Raw genomic sequence first — 15,138 nt, 5'->3', positions numbered from 1 at the left:
AACTCCCTTCCCCGCAGAGAGGCTTTCAGGCCAGGGAATAAAGCTGGGCTCCTAAGGCTAAGACATTTTATTGTCGCTCACCCGGAGCTGGGAGCCAGGACTCCTGGGTTCTCTCCCCCCACCAGGGAAAGGTGCTGGCTTGGAGCCTGACTATCCCGGAGTCAATGTAGCCAGTGAACTGGCCCTGGCGCAATGGGAAGTGTGCTGTGAGCAGTCCCACCCGTGGCGACTAAAGTGCTTTCATTTGGGGGGAGGAGGCCCAGCGTTCTTCCACTCCTGCCCAAAAGTCCCTTTCTCACACATAAATCGAGGCCAGGCGCTGTGAAAATGAGCAGCAGAGGAAATCATGGGAGGAGCCAGAGCGAAGCAGCCCCTGCCAACCGGCCGGCCCGTCGGAAATCACGGTCTGAATTCTGCATGCCCTTCATGGCCTGAATTCTGCACTGGCTCGGGTCGGGTGGGCCAATCCCGCTCCTCACACAGCAGTGTGGACACGCTCCCAGAGAGGCGCTAGGTGCAAATCCATGCGCCATGGGCAGCCAATGCTGGGGTCCGGGCACAGCAGGGAGGGTTTGGCCGGGTGGGCTTTGGGCACTCTCTTTCTGCCAAAGAGAAGAGAAATCCAGGGTCCAAATCCCTTGTGGGAGATGGGGGGAGGGGCTGTAATGGTGACAGAGCCCTCCCGGCTGAATAGCCTTTGACTCATTGGTGTCAATGAGCCGACGCTCCCCTGCCAACGTCCACGCATCCTTCTTGAACGGTGGCCAACAGAACCCCTCGGGCACCAGGCAGCCCAGAGGGGGTTAACGACCCAGCAATCCAGCCCTGGCAGTAGCTGGGTAACAGCAGGGCCATGCCAAGCATGGGAGTTGGCAGGACTCCCAGAAGGCACCAGGAACATGCTCAGAGTGTGTGTGCATGGGGGGGAAGAGGGGCGCTCAGTTCTCCTCCCCTTCCTGAGTGTTGCATGCTCCATAGGGGCCTCCCCTCCAGTGCTGTCCCTGCACAGCCGGGAGGAGGGATCGGGGGTGCCCACGCTGCAAACGGCCATGGGGCATCAGTGGGACCCAGGGGCCATGGCAGGATCGGCCCGGTGCCCCCCCTCTAGGCTGAGCAGGTGCCGGCAGGCGCGGTCGGCACAGAAGGAGACTTCCAGGCCCGAGTGGAGCCGCAGCCATGATTGGACGTGCTCCTGAAGGCCAGCCACGGTCTCAGGGTCTGGGGAGAGAGGAGACCTGGGTCATCCTGGGGAGAGCGCCCCCTGCTGGGGAACCCCCCCCAATCAGCTCTGCCCCCGCATGAGAGCGCCCCCTGCTGGGGAGACCCACACACACTCTCAGCCCTGGGGTCCCTCCAACCTGATGGGGAGACACTCCCTCTCAGCCCTGCCCTCCTGAGTGAGAGCGCCCCCCTGCTGGGGAGACCCCATCTCTCAGCCCTGCCTCCCTGGTCCCTACCTGCGAGGCCGTGCGGGGGCCGGGCTGGCTGCCGGCGCAGGAAGCTGTGTGCCAGGATCAGCTCCTTGGCATGCTCCTCCTGGGCCCGCAGCACCAGCGCCCCCAGCAGCTCCGAGTTGTTGGAGGTGCTGCGGTAATACAGCATGTGCGCCAGCTCCAGGGAGTGGATGTTCCGCCGTTGCCTGAACACCTGAGCGGGGAGCACAGGGTCAGGATGCCTGGGTCCTACCCCCTGCTCGGGAGGGGAGGGGGGTCTAGTGGTTACAGCGGGGAGCCCAGACTCCTGGGTTCGATCTCCTAGCTCTGGGAGGAGAGTAGCTGCAGCACCAAGGCCTGGCAACTTGGTGGTTCCATTCAGATGCTGAGGGGAGCCTTCAGGCCATGTGGTCTCATGGGTACGGCACTGGAGCCCTGGGTGCTCTTCCCAGCTCTACCCCTGACCTGCTGTGGGACGCTGTCAACTCAATTAGTCAATCTGTGCCTCAGTTTCCCCTCTCCCTTGTCTAATTAAATTGTGAGCTCTTTGGTGCAGGACCTATTTCTATGAGAATACACAGGACGCAGCACAATGGGGTCCGCATGGCACGATAGGGGCCCCCAATCTTGGCCGGAAGGGGGGGGTCTGCGCAGCGCCCGGCGTGACGGGGGCCCCAACCTCCCTCCCAGGGGTCTCAGCGGCACCGACCTCACCAGAGGCACATACCTTCCAGGCGCGGAAGGACATGAAGGCGGCGAAGCAGAGCAGCAGGAAGCTGGTGCCGATCTTGAGGTCGGACAGCACCACCATGCCAACATTAACGAAGAGGACCAGCCCGCTCACCACCAGCGTGACGTTCAGCAGCGTCTTGTAGAAGATGGACGTGCGGATTCTCACGCCTGGCAGCAGCTGCTCCAGCGCCTCCAAGGGGATGTCCTTGAAGCACTTCAGCACCAGGTGGGCGTTCCTGGGCCGGGCCGCCACCAGCACCCGCTTGAAATAATGCCTGGGGGTGGGTAACACCGTCAGCGGGGTGGGATCTAGGGCCAGGCACTGCGGGTGCAGCCCCCGAGATCATGGTTCAGGCCACGACTGACAGGGGCAGGGAAGGGAGGTCAAGAGCCTGGATGGACCCCTGGGGCCAGCACTGATTGCTGGAGGAGAGTGCCCCCTACTGAGCCCCCCACTTCACTCCTGGGGCACTGGGGTCAACTTTGACTGTGAGGGGAGAGCACCCCCTACTGAGGCCCTAGCAGCACAGTGCTCCCTAGCACCGTCCTGGGGCTTTGGCACGAATGCTGACTGTCAGGGGAGAGTGCCCCGTATTGAGTCCCCTGCCCCATTCCCACAGCACAGCGCCCCCAAGCCATTCTGCTCCTAGAGATCCTGGCTGGAGGGTAAGAAGAGGGGGTGTCCTTGCCTTTCCGCGGGGGTCCGGGCCGTGCTGAACAGCCCCTTCCGGGGCCCCAGCGTGGATTTAATCGGGAGGACTCCAACACGCTGGCCGAGGGCCCAGAACCGGATGTACTCGTATTGATCCAAGTTCACTGAAACCTGGGGAACAAAGGGGAACATATAGCCACAACACACAACGGGATGGGTTGCTAAGCCTGGGTCCTCCCAATACAACCGGCCCTCGAATGCGGCCACTTCTGGGGAGGGCCACAAGAGCTGGTTATATGGGGATCCTTTGCCAGGCGTGGAGACGTGGCTCCTCTGGGGTGGTGCATGGGGGCTGTTTATACAGGGACCCCTGGCCTGTCGTTGAGATGCAGCTGCCTCTGGGGTGGGGAATAGGGTTTTTTCATTGCACAGCTCAGGGAGAGAAGGGAAATCCCGTATACCTGATGGGATTATAGGCACGCAGGAGGGTCTGTCCCAAAGTGGTAACCAAGGGAGAGGCAGTTGCAGGGGGCAAGAGGCCTGCTGGCTCAGTAGCAGGGCACGGGATTGGGGCAGAGAGGAATTAGTTTTTCCGAAGCGTTACACTGGGGCAGTGCCGGATGGGCCGCTCCCCTCCCCAGAGGTGGCCACACCTGGACATCATCCTGAGGGTGATGCACGATGAGGGCGTAGGCCAGGACATCCTCCGACAGACTGTTGAAGTTGGCCTGATCCAGCACCGGTTCCAACTCAGCCAGGACCTGCCGCTCCTTAGCCAGGCGCTCGGTGTCACTCAGAGCCAACTCTGGCAGGGTGTCCCGGTCGGGGTTAATGGGGTCGTAGAGAGCCTGTGGAGGGGAAGCAGGAAGGTACGTCTGTATGGGACACCCAGCCCCAAGGATCCCACAGCACCATGTCTGAGAAGGGATCTGTTCACTCCACACTGAGATGCTGCCAATCCTAGGGTCAAGCGCTGCAGCTGTTTATACATGGACTCTCACCCAGTGCTGAGATGCAGCCGACTCTGGGGTGGGGAGCGGGGTCTGCTTATACAGCAATCCCTCACCCAGCGCTGAGATGCGGCTGCCTCTGGGGTGGACCAAAGAGACTGTTTATAGAGAAAATCCACAAGTGAGCCCCCCTATTGAGCCCCTGCCCTGCTCCCAGCAGCACAGACCCTCCTAGGGCTGCCCTGGGGCCAGCGCTGACTGTCAGTGGAGAGCGTCCCCTACCCACCGTGTTTTCTTTCACCGGCTCCCATCCGAACCTCAGCCTGGCTTAGCTATTTCCAAAGGGGACACCGTGCAGCTGACACCTTACCTGCAAGTGCCTCAGGAGGGAATGGTAGTGATGCAGGAGGGAAGAGTCCACCCGTGCCACGAAGGCCAAGAAGGAGGCGCGCTCGGCGTCACTGGAAGAGTGGAACTCCTGGAGGGACAGTTAGCGCCAAGTGTGGATTCACCAGGAACTGGCATCCCTGGGTCTCAGAGGCATATCCTGTGCTGTGTGTGAGAGCCATTTCCTGTGCTGCTCCAACCGCCTAATTGAGAGGCAGGCGCCTCTGGAGTGGAGCATTATGGCTGTTTATATAGAGCCCCCTTGCCCGACACTGAGCTGCGACCGCCTCTGGGGCGGGACATTATACAGGGCCCCCTTGCCCCCACCTTGAGATGCGACCCCTCTGGGGTGAGATCGGCTCTGACTCAGAGGGGATTGCCCTGTACCAAGTCACCCACCCTGCTCTCGCCAGGTGTTTCCCAACGGTCTCCCCTCTGCGTGCTGCCCCAGCCTGGCCCTGCTTTGATTTGTGGCCCCCCCAGGGAGCACCCTGTACCTTGAGAAGGCTGCTGACCAGCTGCCCCTTAGAGAAGGGGATGAACCGCTCCCTGTACTGCTCAGCCCACCCCTGGGGCTCCACAGGCTTCCACATCCTCCGGTACGCTGCCATCCGGGAGGCGAGGGAGGCCGTACTGCGGCAGGGTAGCCCCAGCGCCCCTGTCCCCAAGGCGGCCCAGGCCACACCCAGCATCCTGCAAGAGAGGGAGGCATCAGCCCAACAGAACACAAGCGCCATAGCCCTGCAGTGAGCAGCTCCAGCTCCGTGGCCAGCTCAGTCCTCAGTCAAACTGCCGGTCATGGGGTCCATTTATACAGGGATCCCTTGCCAGGCACTGAGATGCAGGCACAGGGGCTGTTTGTACGGGTACCACCTTGCCCAGCGCTGAGATGCGGCCCCTCTGGGGTGGGGCACAGCAGCTGTTTATACAGCAACCTCTTGCTTGGTGGTGATATACAGCCTCTCTGGGGTTGGGCATGGGGGCTGTTTATTCAGGGACCCCTCGCCCAGGAACCGGGCTGAGACCCAGCCACTCAGTTCACACATGGGCCCAGCAAGCAGAGGTCAGATGAGAATAACTTTTAGCACTCGGTTTCTGAGAGAGGGGAATCAGCACCCCCATGGAAGAGGCAGGCCCCATGTCCCATTCTCTGCCCCCCATGAACCAGCCAGTCTCCCGCCCTAGGGCCAGATGAGAGCCAGCACTCCCTGGAAAGGAAAGGCCCTGTGTCGCATTCCCTGCCCCACTGAGCTGGCCAGTCCTCCGCTCTGGGACCAGAAAGGAGCTGGTGCCCCCTAGAGGGGAAAGGCCCCATGCCCCATTCCCAAACCACCCACCGCCGCCCAGCAGCCATATCCCTGGCCAGTGCGAGCCTGTTTCTCTGTTGCGTCCGTTCCCAGGAGTCAGGTCTTGGGAGACTCTTCAGATTCTTCCATGGCACCATTTAAACCCACTGTCCGAGCAGAGAAGCAGGCGGGGCTGCAGAATCTGGGGTGGGGGAGGTAACCCCTGGAGAGTTCAAAGGTCGCCCGCCCCAGGGCAGGAGTAGCAAAGTTGACTTGGCTGCTGTGCAAGGTTCAAAGATCGCCAGCCGTGGGTGCAGGGTTCAAAGGTCGCCGGTTGCGGGGTGGCAGCACCGAGGGAGTCTTGGCCGCCGCGCAGGGTTCAAAGGTCGCCGGTTGCGGGGTGGCAGCACCGAGGGAGTCTTGGCCGCCGCGCAGGGTTCAAAGGTCGCCGGTTGCGGGGTGGCAGCACCGAGGGAGTCTTGGCCGCCGCGCAGGGTTCAAAGGTCGCCGGTTGCGGGGTGGCAGCACCGAGGGAGTCTTGGCCGCCGCGCAGGGTTCAAAGGTCGCCGGTTGCGGGGTGGCAGCACCGAGGGAGTCTTGGCCGCCGCGCAGGGTTCAAAGGTCGCCGGTTGCGGGGTGGCAGCACCGAGGGAGTCTTGGCCGCCGCGCAGGGTTCAAAGGTCGCCGGTTGCGGGGTGGCAGCACCGAGGGAGTCTTGGCCGCCGCGCAGGGTTCAAAGGTCGCCGGTTGCGGGGTGGCAGCACCGAGGGAGTCTTGGCCGCCGCGCAGGGTTCAAAGGTCGCCGGTTGCGGGGTGGCAGCACCGAGGGAGTCTTGGCCGCCGCGCAGGGTTCAAAGGTCGCCGGTTGCGGGGTGGCAGCACCGAGGGAGTCTTGGCCGCCGCGCAGGGTTCAAAGGTCAATCTGTGCACCCGGCTTGACCAGGTCAGAGGTCACCAGGCCGGCAGGGAGCAGTCACAGAGGTCAAAGGTCACCTGGCACCACCCACTGCAGGGGGGCCGCTAACTCCCTCCCCCCAGCCACATGCTCCCTCCGCCCACGGACCGCGACCCAGCCAGGCCCCTGAGGGCTGGTTAACAACGTGCAGAGCAGGAAGAAATCCCCAGGCACCAGCAGCAGCCCCCTAACCTTGGGCAAAGCGGTGTTGACATTGAGAGTCTGCGCATGCGCAGCAGGACCTCCTCGCTCGCTCTCTCCCCTTCCCTCTGCCCCGCCCGTGCCTCTCCACGGCGCGCATGCGTGCCTTCCTGCCTGCCTCCCAGGCTGCGCGTGCGCACCACCAATCTCGGTCGGCTGCCCTCACTCCCCTGCCATCCCCTTTCCCGGAAAGCCCGCGCGACTGATTCGAAAACCCGGCGCGCGCCCGCGCCCTCGCGCTCGCGCTCCTGCTCCTGCTCCTGCCCCTGCCCCGGCCCACCCCACTGTAACGGGCGTTTCCAACCGCCGCCTGCGGAGTTCGAAATCGGGGCGTGGCCATGGTCTAGCCAATGAGGCGTCGAGCCCTCCCTTTCTCTCCCCTTCCCCCTCCCATCGAGAATGGGGGGAGAGGGAGGATGCGCCTGAAAGGAAAAGGCGGGAAAAGGGGATTGAGGCGAGACTCTGAGGGGGGATAGGGACAGGTGAGCAGGGAGCTGGGTCTCTGAGGTGAGAGCCCCCCCACAACCTGCCATGAACCTCCCCAGTACCGGGCCCCATAGAGAAGCCACAACTGTGGTCATGCCAACCCCCCAGTGTCAGAGAGAGCTGAGGGGGCAACAGCTGGGGTCACACCAACCCCCCAATGTCAGAGAGAGCTGAGGAGGGTACAGCCAGGGTCATTCCACTCCCCCAGTGTTGGAGAGAGCTGAGGGGGCAACAGCAGGAGTCACACCAACCCAACCCCCCAATGTCAGAGAGAGCTTAGGGGGGTATAGTCAGGGTCACGCCAACCCCCCAATGTCAGAGAGAGCTGAGGGGGGTACAACCAGGGTCATTTCAGCCCCCCAACATTGGAGAGAGCTGAGGGGGGCACAGCCGTGGTCATGCCAACCCAACCCCCCTATGTCAGAGACAGCTCATGGGGCTACAGTTAGGGTCATGCCAATCCCTCAGTATCAGAGCTGGAAAGGGCACAGCTGGGATCATGCCAACCTCTCAATGTCAGAGAGAGCTGAGGGGGGCACAGCTGGCCAACCTCCCAATGTCAGAGAGAGTTGAGGGCAGCACAGTCAGGGTCATGCCAACTCCCCGAATAGCAGAGACAGCTGAGGGTGATAGGGGGCAAAGCTGGGGTCATGCCAACCCCTCTAGCAGCAAAGGAAGCAGGGCTGGCATCATGCCAGCACTGCCACTGTCAGAGATTTGGGTTGTGATATGATGGATGCTGGGGTGATGGCAACCCCCTTGCATCAGATGGTGCACCTGTTTGTGAGGGAGAGCAGGATGTGATGGGGGCACAACTGGGATCACACCAATCCTGCCTCTGCCAGAGACACGCTAACCCCACAGCAGCCAGGGATGGGTCAGAGAGCAGAGCCAGGGTTACACCAACCCCACCATGATCAGGAAGAGCCTAGAAGTTAAAGGGTCAGAAGCAGGGCTGGGGTCTCACCCCCCTCATAGCAGCAAAAAAGATGAAGGATGGTAGTGGGCAATGCGGGGATCATGCTAACCCTGGTGCAGTCAGGCACAGGTCAGAGGGCACAGCTGGGGTGATGCCATTGCAGTCCCAGTCAGCAATGATGAGGTCATTGGGGTCAAAGGACAGGTGGGGATCACACCAACCCTAGCTTGTCTAGGTGCAGCAGGGTAGGGGGGCTCAGATGGCAAAGATAGGGTCATGCCAAGCCTGCAGCTGTCAGGAACATTGGCAATGTGAGAGGCCGGAGGGAAAAGCCAGGATTATTCCCATCAGAGGGTCACGCTAACCCCATCCTCACCCTGGTTCGGAACAGCAGGAATCTGAGGGAGTCCGCATGGTGTCAGCCCTGCCATATTCCTGGATACTCACCTTGGAGGAGGTCCCTGGCTGGGGAGGATCAGACAGCAGAACTGGGGTCTTGGCAACCCCAGTTCAGGCAAACTCTGGCATGCTCTGGGATAGTGGGATGGGTCAGCACAGAGCCAGTGTCCATGAGCCCCGCCACAACCACAGTTACCTGGCTGCCAGGGGTCAAAGGGCAGAACCAGGGTCAAATCCTTCCCCTCTGACTCACAGATACCTGGCCGGGGGGCGGGGGCAGCTTAGAGGGTAAAGTGAATGTCATACAAGTACTCTGGAATGCCTCCTGCCAAATCCCCTGCAGCCAGGCAGGGTTAGCCAGAAGTAGGAGAGGGGAGAGCCAGGCTTACATGAATTCCGTGGCAGTAAATTAGGGGCATCCCACTGAAAATACGATGTGGGAGCATTATTAGGGTTCAGCTGTTGGCCCTTTTTCCTGTGTGACTGAGGGAACTAAAGATCACCCAGCAATGGAAACACTAGACACCTCTCCTTGCTGTCCATCACCATTTCTAATCTCTTGTCTGTTTCCTTGCCTCCCTCTAGCACCCTGGAGATCCATCTTCACCCCAAGGCAGGTGAGAAGACAGCAGGATGAGGAGGGTGAGCTCGAGTCTGCAGGAGCTCTCAGAGAACAACGTGGTCCAGTTCCTGAGGCAACCTCAAACCATTGCTAGGATCCTAGCTGGGGTGAGAGAAACCAAGAGAAAAAGCCCACCTCCAAGCCCTGGGGTTGGAGATTTAGTCTCACAACCAACACTGGCTTAAACCTTGACAAAATGTGCCCTAATAATTAATTATGAACATGTATATGATAGTAGTAGTCAAAAGGCCCCAAGGAGGATTTGGTCCCATTGTGCTTGGTGCTGTAAAAACTCAGATAAAGAGTCCTAGAGAACTTGCAAACTGAAGTCCTCCATTCCCAGGGCAGATGGATGGACACAACACACCCCTACCTACATCCCCCCCTCATGGTGTTTCCAATTCTGTGTGAAACCAGAGCATTTGAAAATATAAAACACCCCAAAGTACTAAACGTTTTCAAACCTCAGAGTTCACTCAAGCTTTGGGCAAGACACCCAATCTCTTCATATTTCAACCAAGCCAAGCCAGGCCAGCCCATCTGTCTACGTAAAAGGGGTGGTCCTACTGGACTGGATCTCAGGTGTCCTGGGTTCTATTCCTACCTCTGCCACTGGCCTACTGGGTGACCCTGTCCCCCACTCCATGCCTCAGTTTCCCCATCTGTGAAATGGAGATAATAATACTGACTTCCTTTGCAAAGTGCTTTGATATTGGTTGATGAAAAGTACTAGCTAGGAGCTGCTTATCACTTTCTTTCACTGTTCATTGGCTAGCAATTGATTCCTCCAATCACATTAATTTTTGCTTGGTGCCTGGGATGCAAGTATTCTGACAAGTGCTCAGGTCCTGCAATCATTATTATCAGTGTTCATTATATCACAATATAATGAACACTCAAGGTCCCAGAACACATTATAAGCTTTTTGGAGTAGGGACTGCTTTAAACAGACAGGCAGGACTATAGCCCCCATTTCAGAGTGTGACACAGGTATGAGGACACATAGAGCCTAGACTTGAACTCAGATCTCCTGAGTCATAGTCTGTTTCCCTAACCCCAAGAGCATCCTCTCATGAGAGCAAAGCCTCTTCTTTTTTGCTACAGCAGAGTGGGAGGCCAGAGTTCAGGCACCCCCAACAACTCCTGAGCTACAAACAGAAACGGTGTCCAAGGATTTCTCTGCCCAAGCTGATAAATAATATTTTATCAGAGCCCAGTGCTGCGAGGCGCTGAGCAACCTCAGCAACTGTTGAAGTATATTGGAGGCATGGAATCATAGAAATGCAGGTCTGAAAGGGACCTCGAGAGGTCACCTAGTCCAGCCCCCTGCACTGAGGCAGGACCAAGTAAACCTAGACCATCCCTGACAGGTGTTTGTCCAATCTAGATTATTATGATGGACCCTTCTGGCTTTATAGTCTATGAGTCTATAATCTGTTCTTAAAAACCTGTAATGACGGGGATCCCACAGCCTCCTTTGGAAACCAATTCCACAGCTTAACTTCCCTTAGAGTTAGAACATTTTTCCTAATATCTAACCTAAATCTCCCTTGCTGCAGATTAAGCCGATTACTTCTTTCCTACCTTCAGTAGACACAGAGAACAACTGATCACAGCCCTCTTTATAACAGCCATTAACGTATTTACAGGCTGTTCTCAAGTTCCCCCTCAGGCTTCTTTTCTCTAGATTAAACATGCCTAGTTTTTTAACCTTTCCTCCTAGGTCAGGTTTCCTAAATCTTTGATCATTTTTGTTCCTCTTTATTATTTTTATTGTGGTGGTGCCCAGGAGTCCCAGTCACAGACCAGGACCCCTCTGGCACTAGGTGCTGTACAAACACAGGACAAACAGACAATGCTTGCTCCAGAGTGCTTGACTGCTCACCACTTCATTTTATTGATCGTGTATGTTACAGAATCATACAGTTCGGGATTGGGGACTCATTGTGCTGGGTTCTGAACAAATAGAGACAGTCCCTGCCTCAAAGATCTTACAATCTAAAAGAGGAGCTGGCGGGACAATCATATTACCCACAAGTTGCCCCAGCCCTACACAATCCCAGCAGTGTCTGTCTACATGTGGTTAACTCTTTCCCTTTTTGCCACGCCAGCTCTTCTCGCTGATCATATTTGCCTCCCTGGTGACCGACGGCTACCAGAACTTGACAGCTTCATCCCAGCTGCGCTGCGTGCTGAATGACAATGGGGTGGCCTGCAGCTATGCCATCACAGCTGGGGTCCTGGCCTTCCTGCAGTCCTTCCTCTTCCTGGCCTTTGACGCTTACCACAACATTATCATTAGCCACAAGGTCAAATCTGTCATCCTGAGTCTGGACCTGACTTTCTCCAGTAAGTGATTACTCCCCCAGATCCAAATGTCCCTCCATGGGGTTGGTCACCAACAGCTCAGCATAGCACAGCAGCAAGCCCCTCTTCACTCACGCACTTTCAACCCTTTCCACTTTGGCCAGAGCCAAAGGGCTAAAAATCTTGGCATCGAGACATCTTGGCTGCTGTCTCATTTCCCAGCTGGACTGGATCAGACCCATTGGTCTGTCTTCACCCTCTGCCAGTACCACATCAGATCAACTGTCTATTAAGCATGGTATCCTCTCCGCAGACATTTTCAATCAGAAAAGTAGCCCGTTTAAGGCAAATACCCCTGCCACCATGTCTGAGCAGAGGTGCGGTATACCTGGCTCACCTGATCAGGCTAACAATCCGTCTAGTCTGCTGCATCTGCCCACAGTCTGCCTGCTGCACTGGATCACACCAATAGTCCCTAGCTAGTTCTTTTCATCAGTAGACCTCAAAGCGCTTTACAAAGGGAGGTAAATATCATCATCTACATTTTACAGATGGGGAAACTGGGGCAGTGAAGTGATTTACCCATAGCTGAAGCAGGAATTGAACCCAGGTCTCCTGAATCCCACTGCAGGGGAGTCCAGTGATCCATCTAGCCTGGTATTCTGTCTCCTTCTAATGTCTAAGAAGAAGGCAAAACACCTCTTTAATACACCCACCAATTTTCCAGTGACGTTCATCAGAGATAAAAATTCCCCCCGGTCCCTCAGGCAGCTTATCCCCTGGAACAGTAGATGTCATTGAGTTTCCCATTGATTTGGTTAGTACAATAACCACCGAGGAGCACTTTATTATATTTTTCAGCTGCTTTATTCTTTGAAATGCAGCCCCTTTATCTCAGTCATGTGTGGAGGTTTGCCTCAGATAAATGGGAAGGGGAACACTCACCCTGAGCTTTTGCATGAACCTTTGACAGCTCCATTCCTACCTCACCGCAACTCCCCAACACACCTGTTTGCATTGCCCATAATCTCGCTCCCTGTCTTTCCAGTCATCTGGTCGTGCATATGGTTCATTGGCTTCTGTTTCCTGGCAAATCAATGGAACAGGTCTGCTCACCACTACCTGCTGGGAAGTAGCTCAGCCCGCGCCAGCATTGCCTTTGCTTTCTTCTCCATCCCCTGCTGGGTAAGAAATTCTGACTTCTCTTTCTTGACTCCAGTCCTTTCCAGAGTGAATACACCCCGTTGATCCAGCAATCATAGCAAAGCCCCTGCTGTGCTGCCTTGTAAAAGGAATGTTTCACTACTGGGCAGGAAGGAAAGGAGATTTCCCCTCTTAACTGAGACAGAATTGGCTCTTTCTGGGAAACAGCACTAACTTAAGAATGAAAGTGGGGTGCTACTATGATCCCTGTCTATTTCTTTCCTCCAGCATTAGGGGGCTCCTCCTTCTCATCACTTAACATGGGTATAGCACTTTACATTTCCAATGCAATTAACCCTTTTAACAGACTCTGGAGGTAAGCAGGTATATGGGGAAACTGAGGCACAGAGCCAGCTGTGGTAAGAAGCCAAGTGTGCCTGGCTCCTTTGCTGGCAGCACCCATGTTTACTCCACTAGTCCACACAGGTCTTACCCACAGCTGTGACTTCCCATCCTGATGACAGGAATCCTTGGCTTATTTCATACCAAGACACCACCCCCTTCATATTTTGCCAGTCCACCCTTCTTCACGCCTGCACTGAGAGGTGCCAAAAAGAAAGCCTGATGCCTTTGTCTTTAAGGGGAGCAGCATCTGCTGAGCACCTCTTGGGATCAAGCCCTTAACAGACCATCTGCAAATGGTTTCAGAGTAACAGCCGTGTTAGTCTGTATTCGCAAAAAGAAAAGGAGTACTTGTGGCACCTTAGAGACTAACCAATTTATTAGAGCATAAGCTTTCGTGAGCTACAGCTCACTTCATGGGTGACTCATACTTTCCTCAACAGGCTGCTGACCTAGTCACTTGCTGTCAGGAGGGGCCTTCTTACAAGGTCTGTTACGGACCTTCCCTGTCTCACTCACTCACGTGCAGGCACCAAATGAACTGAGTGATTCAGGATTCAGCTAGTATTCCAGATTGGGAAGTGGGGGATTCTGATGCCAGAAGGGGGAGCCTTCCTCAGGAAGGGCTGAACTGACCAGTTTACAAACTGAGGGCCAGATCCTCAGCTGGAGTAAATCAGTTGTCACTTCAGTGAAGTCAAGAGAGATATATGGATTTACACCATCTGGGGAACTATCCCTGGAAGTAATTCTGAGGGCCTGTCTTCACTGCAAAATTAATCTGAGTTTTGCCCCTAACTTGAGTCCCATACACACAACAGCCCTTGAGTGTGGGGTGGTGCTCCTGGCCCGAGAGGGGGCATAGGCTAAAACTGTAGGAAGCACAGCTCATCAGCTGCTAACACAACCTTTTTCCAGCGTAGAGGCAGGCTAGCTCTCCTCCAGTGCTGCTAATCCTTCCCCCAGTCCCTCCCTTGTGCCCAAAAAGGACAGACACGTTCTCCTGTAATTCCCTGGGAAAGAATAGAGAGCAGCTCAGTTTACTGCAGTGCTCAGAACCGCCAGATGTGCCCCCCAAGGTCCGAGCACCACACATGCACCAATGCGGACACAGCCGGTAGTTGAGTTGTAATTTGAGTGTAGCTAACCTGAGTTAGCTCTGCAGTGAGGCCATTCCCTAAGAGTAAATGGAGATGCTCGGACTAAGAATGACGTGTGTGACAGGTCTCCACATCTCTGCCTTGCAGGTGTACCTGGGCTACCAAGCCCTGAGGGGCCTGTGGGCTGAGCCCCTCATTCCCTACAAACAGTCCTTGGACGAAGGCGCTGTGGCCCTGAACACACTCTCTTCTGTCACCACCACCTCCATCCCCAGGAGCATGGAGTATCATAGCCCCACCAAAGGCAGCAGCGGTAGCTCCGCCGCCCCCTTTCCACAGACTCCCAAGGGAAACCAGCTCACTTTCCTGAATGACAATTAGAGATCTATTTTTTCACCCTGCAGTAAATAAAGAGAGGCTTTTGCTTTCTCAACCAGAACCTGAGTGGCTTAATTCAAATCATAAGGCAAAAGGGAAGGAGACTTGAGACACAGAGAAACAATGTTGAGATGAAAGTCAACAACCACAGGTGTCAAACTCATTGGATGCAAAGGGACAAATTCCACATATAGTTAAGACCCTAAACATAGGGCTCCATTCCCCCGCCACCCTGCTGATGCCAACTGCAAGTTCACAAAGATCGAGGGTAGAATGTGTCTAAATTAGTTACTGTTCTTTGTCACATTTGGTGACAATAAAGTGAGAAAGATATACCCAACTCCTTAGAGGTCTGTGGTATTTTTGCGCTCTTCCTTCTCCCATCCTCCTTTCTCTCCCTCCTCCTTATCTTTGTGGCTCTGCTGTTCTTCCTGCTGCATTTCCTTCCCTGCACCAGCTGCTTCTGCTAAAAGGACCAGCAGCAACACAGTTACATTGACAACCATGCAGCATTTGAATCAACACGTCAACAAGATGCAGGAGCAAGGACTTCAGGCATCTCCAAGCTGTTGTTTCAGGCTGCTTGCAGACTCAAGCAGGCAGCGCTGCTTTGGTTCAACGTCAGTTCCCAGGGGAAGGTTTTCTTCACAACCAGGAGGGCTTGAACCTTACTTTTAAAAAAATGGGTAAAGCAGAGATTCTGCATCATCTGAATGTGGCACATGGGCTGTAAGTTTATTTGAAACCCCTGGAACAGGACTTACTTTGAGCTGAGCAGAAATAAGT

At 55.9% G+C, this 15,138-nt stretch overlaps 2 protein-coding genes across 4 annotated transcripts; one reads left to right on the top strand and one right to left on the bottom strand.

Moving 5' to 3' along the window:
- Positions 1–1,032: 1,032 nt before the first annotated feature.
- Positions 1,033–6,767, bottom strand: TMEM143 (transmembrane protein 143). 3 transcript variants are annotated; one of them, XM_073322059.2, is made up of 8 exons: positions 5,492–6,767; positions 4,652–4,847; positions 4,138–4,245; positions 3,471–3,665; positions 2,855–2,988; positions 2,161–2,440; positions 1,458–1,647; positions 1,033–1,218 (listed from the first exon to the last, which is right to left on the bottom strand). In XM_073322059.2, exons 1-8 carry the CDS (start codon positions 5,596–5,598, stop codon positions 1,058–1,060), a joined length of 1,371 nt encoding a protein of 456 aa, XP_073178160.1. In that variant the 5' UTR covers positions 5,599–6,767; the 3' UTR covers positions 1,033–1,057. The 3 variants fall into 3 exon arrangements, with proteins under 3 accessions (XP_073178160.1, XP_073178161.1, XP_073178162.1); XM_073322060.2 differs by having other exon boundaries at positions 5,528–6,767; XM_073322061.2 differs by having other exon boundaries at positions 6,588–6,767.
- A 2,222-nt stretch (positions 6,768–8,989) lies between these two features.
- Positions 8,990–14,613, top strand: SYNGR4 (synaptogyrin 4). The gene is made up of 4 exons (XM_073322159.1): positions 8,990–9,129; positions 11,134–11,371; positions 12,378–12,514; positions 14,122–14,613. The coding sequence occupies exons 1-4, from the start codon at positions 9,034–9,036 to the stop codon at positions 14,353–14,355; spliced, it is 705 nt and encodes a 234-aa protein (XP_073178260.1). The 5' UTR covers positions 8,990–9,033; the 3' UTR covers positions 14,356–14,613.
- Positions 14,614–15,138: the final 525 nt, after the last annotated feature.

Source organism: Lepidochelys kempii, chromosome 23 (assembly GCF_965140285.1).
Source record: "Lepidochelys kempii isolate rLepKem1 chromosome 23, rLepKem1.hap1, whole genome shotgun sequence".
In the NCBI taxonomy this organism is placed as follows: domain Eukaryota; kingdom Metazoa; phylum Chordata; order Testudines; family Cheloniidae; genus Lepidochelys; species Lepidochelys kempii.
Note: the sequence above shows the minus strand (reverse complement) of the source record. Positions and strands in the feature narration are given on the sequence as shown.

What these genes read in the sequence shown, in the direction of transcription:
- TMEM143 (XM_073322059.2), bottom strand. Translation starts at nt 5,598, where the DNA reads ATGGTGCCATGGAAGAATCTGAAGAGTCTCCCAAGACCTGACTCCTGG. An exon ending in GATATGGCTGCTGGGCGGCG is followed by an intron (nt 4,848 to 5,491) that starts GTGGGTGGTTTG and finishes CCTCTCTTGCAG; the next exon opens with GATGCTGGGTGTGGCCTGGG. An exon ending in CCCTCCTGAGGCACTTGCAG is followed by an intron (nt 3,666 to 4,137) that starts GTAAGGTGTCAG and finishes TCCCCTCCACAG; the next exon opens with GCTCTCTACGACCCCATTAA.
- SYNGR4 (XM_073322159.1), top strand. Translation starts at nt 9,034, where the DNA reads ATGAGGAGGGTGAGCTCGAGTCTGCAGGAGCTCTCAGAGAACAACGTG. An exon ending in TTGCTAGGATCCTAGCTGGG is followed by an intron (nt 9,130 to 11,133) that starts GTGAGAGAAACC and finishes TTGCCACGCCAG; the next exon opens with CTCTTCTCGCTGATCATATT. An exon ending in TCTGGACCTGACTTTCTCCA is followed by an intron (nt 11,372 to 12,377) that starts GTAAGTGATTAC and finishes CTGTCTTTCCAG; the next exon opens with TCATCTGGTCGTGCATATGG.